This window comes from Triticum urartu, chromosome 1A (genome assembly GCF_056163025.1).
Source record: "Triticum urartu cultivar PI428250 chromosome 1A, HENAU_Tu73, whole genome shotgun sequence".
NCBI lineage: Eukaryota > Viridiplantae > Streptophyta > Magnoliopsida > Poales > Poaceae > Triticum > Triticum urartu.
Genome location: NC_141873.1, coordinates 439,479,851 through 439,496,597, shown reverse-complemented (window position 1 = coordinate 439,496,597; position 16,747 = coordinate 439,479,851). Strand labels below are relative to the sequence as shown.

Here is a 16,747-nt window from a genome sequence, read left to right as displayed (position 1 = left end):
GACACGTGGCACGGCCCAACAGTGGCCCTTTCCGGTGAAAAAGGCCGACCCAGTAAAAAATAGCAGGCTGGCCTATATAAGGCCTACTTGTGTCAGGTCCATTTAATCCCACGGCCCATACGAGATCTGCCAATTCGGCCCGTCAATGGCCCGTTAAATATTTGACACCATTGCAGCCCATCTCAGTTCGAGCCCGTTAACGGCCCGCTATATATTTGGGCTCAATATCGGCCCGATGAGATTCGGCCTGTTAACGGCCCATTTAGTGGATGGGCCGATTTTCACGATGTACATCTTTCGGCCTTTTAGCGACCCATTTAAATGTTGGGCTAATTTCCGGCCCGATGTGTCTTTCAGCCTGTTGACGACCCATAAATCAGTTGGGCCATTTGTAGTCAGACCTGAGTTTCAGCCTTTTAGCGACCCATTTAAGTGTTGGGCCAATTTCCGGCCCGTTGTGTCTTTTAGCCTGGTGACGGCCCATATATCTGTTGGGCCATTTGTAGTCGGACCTGAGTTTTGGCCTTTTAGCGAACCATTTAAGTGTTGGGCCAATTCCTGGCCATGTGTGCCTTTCAGCATGTTAACGTACCATAAATGAGTTGGGCCATTTGTAGTCGGGCCTGAGTTTTTGCCTTTTAACGGCCCATGCCTTTCATGGTCCAATACCAGCCTGGTTTCTCTTTCGGTCTGCTAAAGGTCCACAACACAGTTGGGCCATTTACAATACGACCTGACTTTCGGCCTCTTAGCGGCCCATGCTCTTCATGGTCCAGTACAAGCCCGATGTCTCTTTCGGCCTGCTAAAGGCCCACAGTATAGTTGGGCCATATGTAGCCCAAACTTAGTAACAGCCTGTTAACGACCCGTGAAATCAATTGGGCCCACCTATTGCCCACTTCGATGTCGGCCTGTTAACGACCCGGGAGTTAAGAGGGCCGACCATTAACTTTCAGCCTGGTAACGGTCCATTAACTTAATGGGCCCACTAAAGTTCGTACATGTCTTTAGGACAAATTAGATAATTTGAGCCCATTACGACGAGCAATTATGCACATGACCAAAACCAGTCAAGCAAATGTACGACATACAGGGAAAAACGTTGCACATCTAGCATATATTATAGGAAATTACATCCCCTGGGCAATCAAAGATTGATGGCGGTGCAAATAAATGAACGGAACCTAACGATCTACAACGTCACAATCTGCAACCTCAGCACGGATGACGCCCATAAGCATGTGGGCAAGTTCTTGCTGCTTTGCTACACTGTCTCTGAAAACATTGATCAGTTGTTGTGTCGCACGACTCTGCACCACTGATTCCTCCACCATTTCCATCATTCCTTCAGCCATTCATTGGTTCACAAACATACATTTTTTTCGTTGCATTCGAGATAGAGGATATTGAACAGATTCAGATGGCGATTTTGGCAAGCTTGTATTATTGATAGTGGAGAGTGTCTCGACCACTGCATCATAACATAAATTAGGAGGGGAACCAAACAGATTAATCATGAGTTATTGGCATATTACGTGGCCTAGATTTATTGGAAAGAAACAATGGTGTTGCCTTGCTATTTTTAGAGTTTGTCTTCTTATCTTCAGCAGCCTGCACCAAATTAAGACACTAGCATTGCTATCATTGGCCAAGTCAGATAATAGGAAAGCAACATTGGCACAACGAACATTTGGGCAACTAGCCAACACCAAATTAACACAATATGGCACATCTATCATCGGCTAAGTAAGGTAATACGAAAAGCAACATTGACACAATGAATGGATGGGCAACCAGAGCAGCACTACAATTCAGTAATGTGCACAATATGAGATAGTACAGTCATGCAGCTCAGTATGCAAAACTACCAGGCCGTTTTATTTACAAAAATCAACATTGGCGCCTTTAACATTTTGCTACAACTAATTTTAGATCAGATAAAGGTTGGATTCACGCTGATTAACAAAATACATGCTGATGTAAAAATATAGTGATATACAACAGGTACTTACATCAGCATTGGAGCACAAAGAATTCCCACAAGATATTTTCCTCAAATACAATCCTAATGAAGGAAGTCTTCTATCATTTAACCTTATTTTCTAAAAGAGAGATGGGTAAGAAACATGTAGAAAATATGATCAGAATGCTATAAAATTTCATGATGCGAGTATACGCACACGCTTCTTAGAATGGAGTTGACATTCTTTTGCTGGACTGGAGCGGACTAGTTCTTTGGCCACTGGAATCTGCTTATTATCAGTGGGAGTTGGGTTTCTCTGTGCTGGAGCAGTATCTATGAAAAATGGAGCTGGTTTATTATCTCCTGGCTTGGATCTTTTGCAAAGACCTGGTTTGTAACCCTTCAGATTCTAACATATAGTCGTCTTCCCCTTGCATGCCTTATATAGAAGAATGGTGCTTGAATTATAAAACATGCTACAACAGAGATGGAATAGGTACTGAAGAATAGAAAGGCATGACATATTGACATGTATTCCCTCCATCCAAAAATAAATGGATGGGTCTAGGCGTATTTCAGTTCTAGATACATCCAGTTTTATCCATTTCTGCGACATGTAATCCGGACGGAGGGAGTATGATGTAAGAGCTAGCGATATGACAGGACAACACAGTAAAGAAAACACTAAAAACGCACTGCAGAATCAAAGTAATCAAACCCACTGATATGAGATAGTACACTCATGCAGCTCAGGATGCAAAACTACCAGGCAGTTTTCCTTACAAAAATCAACATTGTGGCCTTTAATCATACATTTTGCTACAACTAAATTTAGATCAGATAAAGGTTGGATTCACGTCGATTAACAAAATACATGCTGATGTAAAAATATAGTGATATACAACAGGTACTTACATCTGCATTGGAGCACAGAGAATTCCTGCAAGAATCTTTCCTCACAAACGATACCAGTGCAGAAATTCTTCTATCTGTTAAGCTTATTTTCTAAAAGAGAGATGGGTAAGAAACATGTAGAAAATATGATCAGTATGCTATAAAATTTCATGATGAAAGGATACGCACATGCTTCTTAGAATGGAGTTGACATATTTTTGCTGGACTGGAGCGGACTAGTTCTTTGGCCACTGGAATCTGCTTATTATCAGTAGGAGTTGGGTTTCTATGTGCTAGAGCAGTATCTATAAAAAATGGAGTTGGTTTATTATCTCCTGGCGCTTGGATCTTTTGCAAAGACCTGGTTTGTAACCCTTCAGATTCTAACATAGTCGTCTTCCCCTTGCATGCCTTGTATAGAAGAATGGTGCTTCAATTATAAAACATGCTACAGAAGAGAGATGGAATAGGTACTGAGGAATAGAAAGGCATGACATATTGACATGTATTCCCTCCATCCGGAAAAAAAGATGGGTCTATGCATATTTTAGTTCTAGATACATCCTTTTTTATCCATTTCGGCAACATGTAATCCGAACGGAGGGAGTATGGTGTAAGAGCTAGGGATACGACATGACAACACAGTAAAAAAACTAGTTGAATGTAAAATTGTATGCTAGCGGAATACAATTAGAAAAAACTAAGGCAACATACATGTGTATGATTGGGAAACTAAGATGGCATTGCAACAGAGCACTAGAACAACACTTCAATGTAAAAAAACATGATATGGTAGACAAATGAAGTACATACTGATGAATAACAATGCATAAGATATTCAGAAGCATGATGTCCAAATTAAGCAGATGGCATTGCGATAGAGTAGAATGACAATACTTGAATTTGAAAACATGTTATCATGAATGGAATAGGTACTAAAAACAGGAAGGCATGACATATTTACATGCATGATCAGCATGCTAAGCACATGGCATTGCAATAGAGTAGATACACTCCAGGACATTATATGCATGTTGTACCCATATCACGGGCCAAGTTAGAGCAAGGACCTTGTGGGGTGAAGAGGATTCAACAACTTTCTGCAAGTCTTCCGAAGAACTGCCTTTACATGTTCCATCATATTGGGTATCATTGACATCAAGTTTATTGGCCTTTACATTGCTCTGTGAGGTTCTTATGGATATATCAGTGTGTGCAATTATATATGACATGCATGGAAGACAACTAGTAGTTAGATTTATGTAATGAGTGCCTGTAGGACACGACATAAATAGTAGGAATGGAGTTAACTAGCAGCAACATGTCTCAAAAACTAAAGGGAGAACACAGATGAAAGCTACAGAATATGTATCGTTTGTACTCAAAATTAACTAGATGGCGCACAAAAGTATTAAAGAACAACATAGGTAATACTAGAAGTGGTATAATACTATAATCACCAGCTTGTGGGATAGCATTGGTTGATGGATGATAACTATGGAACAATGTTACCTAAAGAACAAGTATCTTAGCTGAACTATGGAACAACGTTAACTGTTGAACAAGACCCGTAAGAGATCAGCATGAATATACAGTGAAATGTGATAATCTATTTTCCATGCTTAGATGAATAACAAAGCCATAAATGTTGCACACAAGTAAGATGAGGGTACAACCTATCTGGCCGCCATCCATAGGAGTGAGCATCATGTGCTGACTTGTCGATGGCCCTACAGTTGTTGTGGCTGTCCATGTCGGGCACACGCATTCGATGCAGGGAACTGTTGAGTGGGGACTATAGCTCCCTTCTGGTGTATGCTTCCCTTGTTGGAGCAGCTGCGGTGAGTCGGAAGACGGTGTGGATGAAGATGCAGATAACGCATAATGTTAAGAACGACACATCTCTTTGATCTGAAGAAATACACTAAGAGATCAACAGCAAGGTACGGGAGTGTTCACACGTCTGTTGACTGAAGACTAAATTGGGGTCACACGATTTTATTTTATTTTGGTACTATCCGATCTACGCCGGATGGCTTGATGGCCATCTTGTGCCTCCCGGCTGACACTGTTAGGAATCTTCCCCGAAGAGCCAGCGACCAATGGCAGAGCAGCCTGCCTCCGCCATCCGTGGCCCCGGGCAAAACCCCGCTCCCCGCCCCACCGCACTGTCGTGGTTGCACCGCCCCCGGGCCAATTCACAAAGACTCCCCGTCATCCAGATCCGGCGGTGGTAGTACCTTCAACCCATGCAACTCTAAGATAGCCATCTAAGCGCTGCTTCCACGGTGAACTTGCAGCCCCACACCCTTACGTTAGACACCAGCCAACCGGCAGCCTAGGAGCTCCGCCGCCTCAAGGGGTGCTGCTTCCCATTGGGAATCGATTGGCCCAGAATAAAAATTCAGACAACTGACGCCTAAATAAAGTGATTTGAGATGAGGGTGCGACCTATCTGGCAGCATGGTGAAGTAGACAGGTCCAGCTGCCGAGTCGGTGAGGCCGGCGCAGTTGCGGTGGCGACCGGCAGTAGGGAAATGACGATGTCGCGACGGTCGACGGCTACCGGGAAGCAGTGTCGGGACTCTGGACGGATCCAAAGTTGGAGCCACTCCGGCACCGTGAACAACGACGGGGGTGAATCGGCTCTGGTACAGTTCACGCGGCCGTCATCGAGGCAGCTCCAGCAACACGGAGTAAGAGGCACACGGCCCAGTGCACGACGGCAAATGGACAACGTCTCCAACATTAGGGAGGAGGGTGGCTGTGAAATTGGTGCGGTGGGGGCGCCATGGAGGAGGGGCTAAGGTTTCACGGCTCGGGAGAAGGGAGCTTTCGAGGAGAAGGTGATTTGGTGCCCACGAGGTATGAATTGGGGGGGGGATTGGGAGGGGAGTGGAACCATGTTTTACGGATGCATTTGTCTAAAATGTGAGGGGGGGTTACAGTTCTACCCCTGCCTTTAGGCTTCTCGGCTTGGGTCTGTGTATTGAGGGTTGGGGATAGTAGAGTAACTTTGCTTCTCCCCAAATAGTGGGTGGGAGCAATTTCGGGCGAGGAGGGCGTGTTTTGAAATATAATGGGCGCAAGCGATTTCGAGCGAGGAGAGCGTGTTTTGAAATAGTGGGCACGAGCTATTTCGGGCGAGGAGAGCGTGTTTTGACGACCATGGTTTATGAATTATTCGGCACATGTCATTTAGGCCGAGGAGAAGGTGCGCTTGGATGAAGTTACGAACCTACCCTCGATGTACAACGGGCCAATTAATGTGTGTCCCATATAGGACGGTAATTTCGCGTCTCCCATTTATTTGCTCAGGCAAATTCCACCGAGCAGAGGATGTTTAATGGTTCGTTCAAAATTTGGGAGAACGAGCATCCACATCTACCTTACCAAGTCGAATCAACTTTTGAAATATTAGCTTGCCACTTCTTTTTTAGATAGAGAGATGATGCTCGGGAGTAATGTGTTTTTACATGCTCGTTGCTAGCGATTTACTATATGGCAAATAGCTGATCTACTCAAAAATGGGAATCAAACCCAAAATGAAATATCTTGATTCAATGAAATAGCTCGTTCATCAAGTCAAAATAGTGAACTGAATCTGAAATTGAACACCTCAATCGAGTAGTATGTTGTACAGTATTATAGTACTCCATGAACATATTGAAAGTCAAATTAATGCACCTGTTTGATATACGAATATATTCGTTCATGTGTGGATTGCAGACAACATGTTCTCCAATTTAAATATTTGAATGCAAGTTTATATTGAAACATGGTTTATATCGGTCTTTGATACATAAAACGCGACCTCACCCTCTTCCGGACTCCTGCTCCCTTTCTCTCTCTCTCGTCGACAATCTTCAATTCTGTCACACGCATCCAACACACAAACCTTGTTGGTCCCTCTCGCTTTCTCTCCATCTCTCTCTCTCTCTCTTTGTGTGTGTGCGGGGGTCTTTCTAGTTCGCATGCATATATACTTCATCTATAGGTCTCTCTCGCACACTATGTATGATTCTCTAGTCCAAGCTAGATATCTTGGGTGTACTCATCGTACGCACACAAATTCCTTGGCTCATTGACCGTAACTCTCGCACGCACCACTTTGTCGTCTCGGAGCTCTTCCCCCCCTCTCTCAAACTCTCCATCTACCTGGGTCACACATACACATGCATATCTCACTCGCACTCGATAGGCCCATCTAAAACTCTATCTCTCTCCCTTGTTCTCTCTCCATCTCACACGCGCACACACACACAATCTCATGCCTAGCTAGCCAAGTATGATGGTCTCTCACTCAATTGTAGGCACATGCAGTCCCCCTATATGTATATGACTAGCTAATCTTAGTCTTCATCACAAACATGTGCATGGTCTATCTCGATTTCTCTCAGGGCATCTTTCTATCGCGCATGCACCTCCCGATCTCCCACCCATATAGTCCCCTCACGATCTCGAGGGGGTCTCTCTATCACAAACACACCTCTCGCCCTCCCCATGAGTCCATGTTCTCCATGTGTCCCTCTTGACCTTTGTTCCTTGTTGGCCAGACCTCTATTGGACATGTGCTATAGGGGTGTCTCTTTTCATTGCAAACAATCACACACTAGCTATCTTTGTGTATCTCCTCACCTCACTTTTCTATCTTAGAGATGCATGCGTGATATGTTCGCCTAAGAAACAAAAAAAAGCACACTCTCTCTCTAATTTATCATTTGTTGTCACTTTCTCTTTCACACACATACTCTTTTTGCACACTTACTCATTCTCCTTCACACGCACTTGATCTCTCTCGACTTAGGCACTCTCCTCGGTCCATAGCATATTGATTTATTGAAAAGTCAAACATCACAAAGTTTGACAATGTACGTGGAGAAAAACAATTACATCTAGAAAGGCAAACATATACCATTAGATTCACCATGAGATGTAGTTTCATATGATGTATCTTTGGTATTGAAAATATAAATAACATTTTTGTAAACCTGATCAAAGTTTCCAAAGTTTGACTTTTAAAAAAATTGCATACACTGCATTATCGAGCAGATGGAATATTTCTTTCCCCCTCTCAGCTATCTGACGCACCACTCAGCCTTATCGGGGCTCCTCAATCTCTCTCAAACTTTATATCTCCCTGGTTCAACATACACATGTCTCGCTCGCGCTATACATATAGACCCATCCAACACCCTCCGCCCTTGTTCTCTCTCTATGTGACACGCACCCCCCTAATAAATACCATAATCCCTCACTCCATCATAGGCGCAAGCACCCCCTCCCTAAGTATTATTATCTCTCACTAGCCATTAGGAACACACGTATTGTCTCCTTCCATCCATACGTCTATCTCGATATCTCTCGGGTATCTTCTATCATGCACACACCTTGTCACTCGATCTCCCACCCATGTAGTCCCATCACGATCTCCAGGGGATCTCTCTATGACAAACATACACTCTCTCCTCCCCATGTCTGCATTTTCTCCGTACGTCTCTCTCAACCTCTCTCCCTTGTTTGTCAGACCCCTCTTGGCCACGTGCTAGGGGTCTTGCTCTCTCGGTTGCAAACAACCACACACTATCTCCTCACCTTGCTTTCGTTGTCGAAGATGCATGTGTGATATGTTTGCATAAGACACATGTTTTTTCTCGACTTCTATCGAGTGTTGTCTATGTCTCTTTCACACACGCACGCACACTTTTTTCACTCTCTCTCTCTCTTTAGTTACGGACTCTCTCACGTCCATAAGCATATGGATGTTTTGAAAAGTCAAACCTCAGAAAATTTTGACGAGGTATATGTGGAGAAAAACATTTACATCTGGAACGATCATTAGATTCATCACAACATGTACTTACTTCATACTATCATTTATCTTTGGTATTGTAGATATAAGTAATTTCTTTATAAACTTGGTCAAAAGTTTAACTTTTAAAAAAATGTTGGAACTACATTATCGAATGGAGGGAGTAGCTCTTTCTCTCTCTCTCTCTCTCTACTATCTCTCACGGGCCTCCCCTCTCACACGAACACTCTATATCGACGGATTATACGCTCACTGTGTCAGCGTATAGCTCCGTATATTGTTTAGTTGACCTGTCAACCAGTCCACATGCTGCCTTGTCAGCTCGTGTTCTGTATCTTCATGTGCTGGCCCATGTGGCAGTGGGTGAAAATAAGTAAACTAGAGGCCCATCTGACACGCGGTGAAGTAAACAAAGTTGAAACCACTCAGGGTAGCACCCCGCACGTTAGTAAATTGAGGGCGCACTGAGGACACTCTTCTTCCGCGTGAAGGACGCACTCGCGCACAATTCACCACTGCGCGGGGGCATGCACAGAAGGACGCACTCGCGCACACCCAGCACACAAACACACACCAGCACACGTGTACACCGGCGACTCCGCCAGTTGAGTTGAACGGCGAGGCAGCAACAAGCGGAGGCGGCTCGAGCCAAAACCGCATCTGGCGAGCCTGGACTTCATCAGCAGCCTCCCCGACCACATGCTGCTTGTCATCATCGGTCTCCTCCCCACCAAATCTGCCGTGCGGACTGAGGGAGTCCTGGACTAAGGGGTCCTCGGGCGTCCGGCCTATTATCCGTGGGCCGGACTGATGGGCTGTGAAGACATGAAGGCCGAAACTGAACCCGTGTTCGGATCGGACTCTACTTGGCGTGGAAAACAAGCTTGGCGGCCAATTATGAAGATTCCTTTTTATGTAACCGACTCTATGTAAACCCTAGATTCCCCCGGTGTCTATATAAACCGGAGGGGTTAGTCCGGAAAGGACACACATTTAAAAGAAAACAGAGCCTAGCCAACTCGCTCCCAGGAGGCTCCCTCGATTCGGTCTTCGTCAGCCGTCGGATCTGGCTTTCTGGCGTGTCTGAGCCGTCAGATCTTCACCTCACGGTCAAACACGATTTTCACCTCGCAGTTGTTTTGACCGGCCAATGACGAGTGGCCTCGTCTCGCGCGCTTGTTGGCTGGGTTGGCGGTGGCCGCGTGCATGAGGTTTTGGCCAATCCGCACCTCGCACCGCGCATCCCGCAGCCAATCCATCCTCGCCTCGTCCCACTCCCGCACCAGCCACCACCCAAACCCTAGCCCCCTTTCCCCTCGATCCCCACAGCCTCTCTCGCCTCCTCCATCCCTCCTCCTTGCCTCGCCACGGCCTCCCCCGGAGCCTCGCCGCCGCTTGCTATTCCTCGCCGCCCCTGCGAGCTCGGTGGCGGGATGAATGGACAGGGGAGGTGGACGATGAGGGCTACTCCATTCAGCAGATCCGCGCCGCCCCTGCCCAAATCCTCTCCGCGTGCGCCGCACCCAATCCCGTCCTCGCTCGTCTCACGCGGCCCTCTTGCGCCGCTCGTCTCCACCTCATATCTGGCATCCTCGCTGCGGCCATAGATCGAGGAGGACGGCGCGATGACGACCATGATGCATCGGACATCCCAGATCGACGACGCGATGGAAGACATGAGAGCTGGCCGAGGAAGAGGGGGCAGGGCCGCAGGTCATGAAGGGCACGGCGGCTGCGGGCGGAAGCAGCATGGGTTGAAGGAGCGGCGGATGTGGGCGGGGTCGGAGGTTGGGGGAGACTCGTCGGCTGGGCGACAGCGAGCGCCGGTGAGCGCAATGCATGAGTTTCCAGAAGCGTCCTCTCCTACAAGGTAGGCAAGGACGATGTCGTCGCCCTCGCAGGTCCTCCTCCCAACCCTTTTGCTCCCCCTCCCCTGCCTCCTCACCTTGCCTTTGAGTCGGACGCAATGTAAGACAGCCCGCAGGCAAGCTCTAGCTGGAGGCGATGAAATCTCTCTCTTGTGCCAGAATCTAACTGCCACCTCCGGAGATTCTATATGTCCAGTTTTGGTCCTTTATTTGTGCAGTGTTCTTTTGCTTGTATGTACTGTACCATGGTTGTGCTCTGACCAGATCGTTCCCATTTGTTTTGCAGGTTCTCAATCTGTTGCATCTCTGTTCTCCTCGTCAAGGTTAGCTGCTCTAATTCCTAGGTACATGCGTATTATTGTTTATGTGCGTGCTATCATGGTGCTTGGTCTGCTGATCATTTTAATGTTCCAGATCTGGGGTGTGGCTGCAGGGGAGGGGAGGCGGCCAATGACAGGGAGAAGCAGCAGGCCGTCGAGGAGTGCAAGCAGAAGGGTAAGATGTGTATTTTTTTCTTCGTATTTTTATAGATGATCTTGACTGTTTTGCAACATGTATTGCATTTCGAGGGATTATCCTTTTGCTAACACCTGATCGGCAAAATGGAGTTCTATTGGTCCTAACTGCTGTTCTAGATCCTTCAAAAAGAAAAAGGAAAGTGCTATACTAAATGAACTATCTGCTCTATTTTTTTATTTTTAGTCTTGCTTCCATCCATCTATTTATAGTACCCTGGGTAGCTACAGCAGTGATGCTCTTTCTTTCTCTGTAGGGAAGCTTCTGGACGGGATTTAGACAAGGAAACGGAGACCCGTGCGAAATCGAGCATCCTGGTAGTGCCTCGACCAAAGCGGGTCGACGGATAGCACCGGTGAGCACGGAGCATGGTGCAGCGAGTTGGATAGGCAGCAAGAGAGGTGACCACGGGTGTGGCTTGGGGAGCTCCGCACACATGAAGTGATGATGAGTGCATCCGACCCCACCATGCTGCTGGTCCTGGAGAAACAAGGTATTGGCATTTGTCATTGTACAACACTAGCGAACCGGCAAGCAATGCAGTTGTTTATTCCTTTCCCCTGTAAACTATGAACTGAATGGCTACTGTGTTGATGCATATTTGTATAACTGAAGTTCAGTTTTATTATGTCCATACCTTTGATTCGTTCTACTTTAGTGTGGTCTGAGTTATAATGATTTATTTCATGTGTATCACATATCTATTTGTACTTAGTTTGGAAATTGCAGCATCCTCTCCTAACTGTCCGAATGGGGGCTTTTTGCTAATTCTTACCAAGCACCTAAATTTCTAAAACTGAAAAGATATTAAAGAAACACAAACTGTTTCAGAATACTCCAGGATTGAATTTGGGCATTGCGCCTTAATAAGATATATCAATCAAAAGCTTAGTGAAAAATAAATATATTACCAACGCGAGGTACTGAATTAAAATGTGCATCTACATCTTATTGTACAGAACAAGCTTACTTATTTTAATTAAAGTGGTATATATATATATCAAATCAGTATAGGCCTTTTTAACTTTGAGCTAACACAGAAAATTGTATAGAGAGAATTTACGATTGCATTTTGAAAACTCTATTGCATAGTTTGAACCTTCAATTTTCATTACTAAAAGGATCGTTGGTATTGCCAAATTGACAAGCATTTATTTTCAATTACTCTTGGTTTGACATGGACACTGTGCCATTTGGCGCCATTCGATGCCCAACTCCTATCATTTGTTGCATTTATCTATTCTAGATAAAATGATGATAAAATGAAATGAATCTTCAGTGTTGGGACTGATGATCGGCACTTGTTGTCTAAATGCAGTACATGCGCATTGCAGCGGTAAATGTTGTTAACTGTCCCTGTATATCCCTTAGTTAGATGTCTAATAAATCAAGAATTTGACACTTGTCAGTAAGTTCAGTATATCATCGTCTACTTAGACAAAATACATCATGGTCAAACAATACAAATATTTCACAAGTAGAAAAGGCATACAAATATTAATTTTCAGTAAAATGATGAAGTGTTCAGATATATCAATGCTTTCACCTCACTTGTCATGCTGTTATGAACTATATTTTTTGTGTAATTGCTATATCAGAATCGAAGTAACCCATTCGACGCTTGACTGTATCTTAGCATGCTTATTGAGTACATTCCTTATGTCATTTTTACAGATAAATTAATTTGTGTCAAGTATTGCTTTTTGCCATATGGACATGACAAGTTGTCATACATTGGCCTGTCAAATTTATCGGGTGCCAAGTTCACTTGCCATATTCTCAATTTTGTTTCTTCTGATTTTGGTGTTGGTGTGTGTATTGTTAGTGAAAATATGCTCATAGTTTTTTTAAATATGTGTACGCCATTAACTGATGTCATTGTGTTTTCCAGGGGTATATGAACCAGAAATGATGTGATATACTTGGTTATTTGAACATGAAGGTCAGCCGCGGGGTGACGCGACATGGTGAGCTGAAATTGTTCTACTGATTCCTTGATGCTCTGTTCATTGCTTTGTTCTTATTTTATCCTTCTTTATTTGCTTTGTTCTTTCCTACAAGAAGATGCCGAGTCATGTAATATGTTCAAAGAAGAGAGAATCTGCATTTTATGAATGTTTTATTCTTTCTTCATCGTTACCTCAAGTCAGTGAATTCAGTTAAGTTGTACTGAGCAGCTTCATACGCATGGTTTCTCCATCTACACATCTTATTCAGTCACGAGGCCATTAAGATCTTTTTGACTTTTATAAAAAGGGTGATGCCAATTAGACGTTACCCTGTCCAACTTGATCTTTAACTTGCTATTACTGTTTGGATCTGCACATTCAAGGATTTTTCATTAAATCATCGGTTCACCAGTTCTTTGTTACTTGAGATATTGTGATAAACTTATATCATTGCTTACTATACATATGTCTGGATGATGCCTGCAGGCTCATTACAAGCTTCAGCTGGATCGAATAGTGGGCCTTCTATATATATATTCAGCTGTATCATTTCTTACTATATATATCTTCCTGTCGACCAGACGAAACCATACATGGATCCTTCGCCTCCTTTCTTGCTCAGAACCCATGATACAACCTCGGCGGCTGTCCAGCGACTAACAGGTAATTTCTCTTTCAATTTGATGATGATGGATGAGAATCAGTTCTATGATTGCAGCTTATAAAAACAGATGTTGGATGTCCCTTATGTGATGTGCTTATTTACCATGATAGATGCAATTGCTTATTAGCAGGTGCTCTCTGAATCCTTCTTTAACTAATTTACTTTTGATGTTCGGACAAAGGAGACTATAACTTTTTATATTCGTTCTATCATGGATTCCCTCTCTAGCCTATGTACGTTTCAGAAATAGGTACACACCTAGGAGAAGCCTGAGACCTAATAATAGTGCTAAGCAATTACTCTGATTGTCATTCTATGCTATCATCACAACACAGGTCAATAGACAGTCAACAAATGTGTAATCAGCTTTCCCTGGGTCCTGGATCATCTACTAATAATCAAATTTTGTGGCGAGCGTCTTATAAATCAGCATACCTATTTCTCCACACTGGATAGCTTTTATTGTGACTACAAAGAATATAGTTTGAGGACGGCATGCCAATTGTTCTATGTCTTAGGTATGAAGTAATTTCTAAAATGTCTTAGGTTTCCCTGTAAATTCTGCAAATTTACGGCATGTCATTAAAACCTACAGGGTGCTCCACCGATGGTGAAAATACCTCACATGATGATGTTGGATATTCTTCTACAAACTTCTGGCCTACCAGTGGCTGAGTATCGAAGCAAAATGTGACAGTTGCATGATGTGCTTGACTGTTTATTTGCATACAGCAATATCATCTTTTGGAGATAAAACAGCCGTACGGCTGTTACATGAGACCATGTCGGAAGACCCTGCTGCTATGTAAGCAAAAGGATTCATGATACCCGCGGTGAAAACAGAGATAAGATGCTACAGTTAGAGCAGCATTGAGAAACCGAGGACACGAAATGAGTCTGAAAAATGCTATGGGCTGATTCGTTCTAGCTAGGTACATGCATGGCTTCTCTTATATATATGCAACGTAACAGCGCGGATAACTAGAACTGTTGTGATGTTGCTCTATTATAAGTACAAATAACTCATGGTTATCTTTTCTTTTGTTTACAGGCTATGTGTGGTAGAAGTTGTACTCACAGGAAGACTATCGTGCTTTGTATAAACCACGTTATATGATTCACTTCTGTTATGCTTATTTACATTCCAGTGTTAGGACTGAAATCCATCTATTGTAATGAATTTGGTTGTATTGGCATTACCTATTTGACTTAGGCTTGGTTCATCACATATAGACTGTTTTTCTTTAACCCGCTGCTTGTATGACCTAAAACTGTCATGTATATGAGGCAAGTTATTAGCAATGTTTCACATTTTCTTGCAATACTATGCTTGCCTGTTCAGGTCTTCCAAGACCTAAATCATCAGAAATCCAGCACACACAACACTTTTTTCTTTTGAACTTTGGTTACCCTGATACAAGCTTCTGTTCATTTTGTTTATATTGAGTGGTTAAAATAGTTACCATACGTGCTTGCTCAAAACTAAACCTACTGATAAATGGAGTACTTTCAAAGCGCATATGGTGTTCTGAAAAATACACATTTTTTTCAACATGACATGGTCTTGAAATGGGACTCTCCTACCAAATTAAAATGTAGACAACAAGCCTCCATTCTTTTTTAAAGGGGTTAAATTTGTTATCCTATGTGCTTGCCCACTACTAAACCAACTAAAACATGAAAATTCTTTTCATGCTGAACATGGATCAGGGAGAAACCGAAACTCCACCGGTCACCCACCAGATTGCGGTAGTCGTGGAGCAGGACGGCGAGTCTTCTTCTATATCGAAGCCGGACTATGTTCGGATCGCCGTTCATGAAGAGTCGGATACTCACCCGCGAAAGGATGCGATCAGCCCTCCGAACATAGCATCGGACGACGGTCCCAAACAATCAAAAGATATTCCGGAACCCGGATTGTCAAGCCCGGAAGGTCGTCAGACTCCGGATAATCGGTCAGGACGGGGTTCGGATTTAATTCCACCCACCCACGCAGACATAGATGCTCTCATAAGCATAAAACAGCAGTTTCAGGAAAAGGTCCACCAGTTTTGGGCCAGATTCCTCCTTGTCAAGGACAAAGTAAAAGATTGCCGTGACGAGGACGCAATATGAGCGTTCTGCAAAAATTGCACGGACGAAGGAATCCTCAACGCCATCAATTGCTGCCGCATACTAAAATTTGCTGACTTAGCAACCATCGTACAAAAGCACAGCACGATGGAGAATGCCTGGGAAACTCGGGCAGCTCGCTGGGAACCGTCAGTCCCAACCCAACTCCCCCTACAGGCGAAAAGGGCGCACCCTCGTGGCATGCCCAGTCGAACAGTCAAGAAACACAAAGCCGCTATGCGACACGACACCGTTCTGGAGGGGTGGCTCGATGGCCCATGCAAAATACATACAACAACAGATACCGTGGCAACCCACAGCCTTATAGCATGTTGGATACTACGACAGGTAGCCAAGAGCGGCGAGGACATCCTTATGAAGGATACCCCGGAACAACATCTCCCAGAAGATGACGACTCAAGAGTATTGACGGTCTTTGAGACATTCGCTTCAAACAACAAGCGCAAAAGGGCAGCTCAACAAAGTCTGCCAAATTGTTGTAATAAACCCATGGAACGACACGGCTATAACATTCAACGCCGGAGACGAACCAAAGTATAGAGCAGTACGAGCGCCAGCCGCGTTAGTCCTCAGTCCCATCATGGATGGGTTTCGACTCACCAGGTCCTTATGGACGACGGCAGCGGACTAAATCTCATTTATGAGGATACACTTCATAAAATGGAAATAGTCAGGAGCCGCATTAAGCAAAGTAACAAAACCTTCCGGGGAATTATTCCCAGTTGGGAGGTGCCATGCACGGGCAAAATCACACTTGACGTGGTATTCGGCATGCCGGAGAACTATCGGTCCGAAGAAATAACTTTCCAAGTGGCCCCTTTCAGCAGCGGATACCACGCCCTGTTGGGGCGGGATGCTTTTGCACGCTTTCAAGCTATACCTCATTACGGGTATATGAAGCTCAAAATGCCCGGACCAAACGGTATAATCACTCTTGTAAGTGATCCG

The 16,747-nt window shown here is 44.3% G+C and overlaps 1 protein-coding gene across 12 annotated transcripts; it reads left to right on the top strand.

Annotated features, from left to right (window-relative positions):
• The first annotated feature begins 9,828 nt into the window (after nucleotides 1-9,828).
• On the top strand, nucleotides 9,829-14,892 carry LOC125516526 (uncharacterized). 12 transcript variants are annotated; one of them, XM_087524369.1, is made up of 9 exons: nucleotides 9,833-10,539; nucleotides 10,824-10,860; nucleotides 10,952-11,032; nucleotides 11,310-11,546; nucleotides 12,945-13,020; nucleotides 13,489-13,665; nucleotides 14,097-14,184; nucleotides 14,262-14,598; nucleotides 14,718-14,892. In XM_087524369.1, the coding sequence occupies exons 1-4, from the start codon at nucleotides 10,295-10,297 to the stop codon at nucleotides 11,496-11,498; spliced, it is 552 nt and encodes a 183-aa protein (XP_087380495.1). In that variant the 5' UTR covers nucleotides 9,833-10,294; the 3' UTR covers nucleotides 11,499-11,546; nucleotides 12,945-13,020; nucleotides 13,489-13,665; nucleotides 14,097-14,184; nucleotides 14,262-14,598; nucleotides 14,718-14,892. The 12 variants fall into 12 exon arrangements, with proteins under 12 accessions (XP_087380513.1, XP_087380511.1, XP_087380507.1 ...); XM_087524365.1 differs by having other exon boundaries at nucleotides 14,002-14,184; XM_087524387.1 differs by lacking the exon at nucleotides 14,097-14,184 and having other exon boundaries at nucleotides 9,829-10,539; nucleotides 13,584-13,665.
• Nucleotides 14,893-16,747: the final 1,855 nt, after the last annotated feature.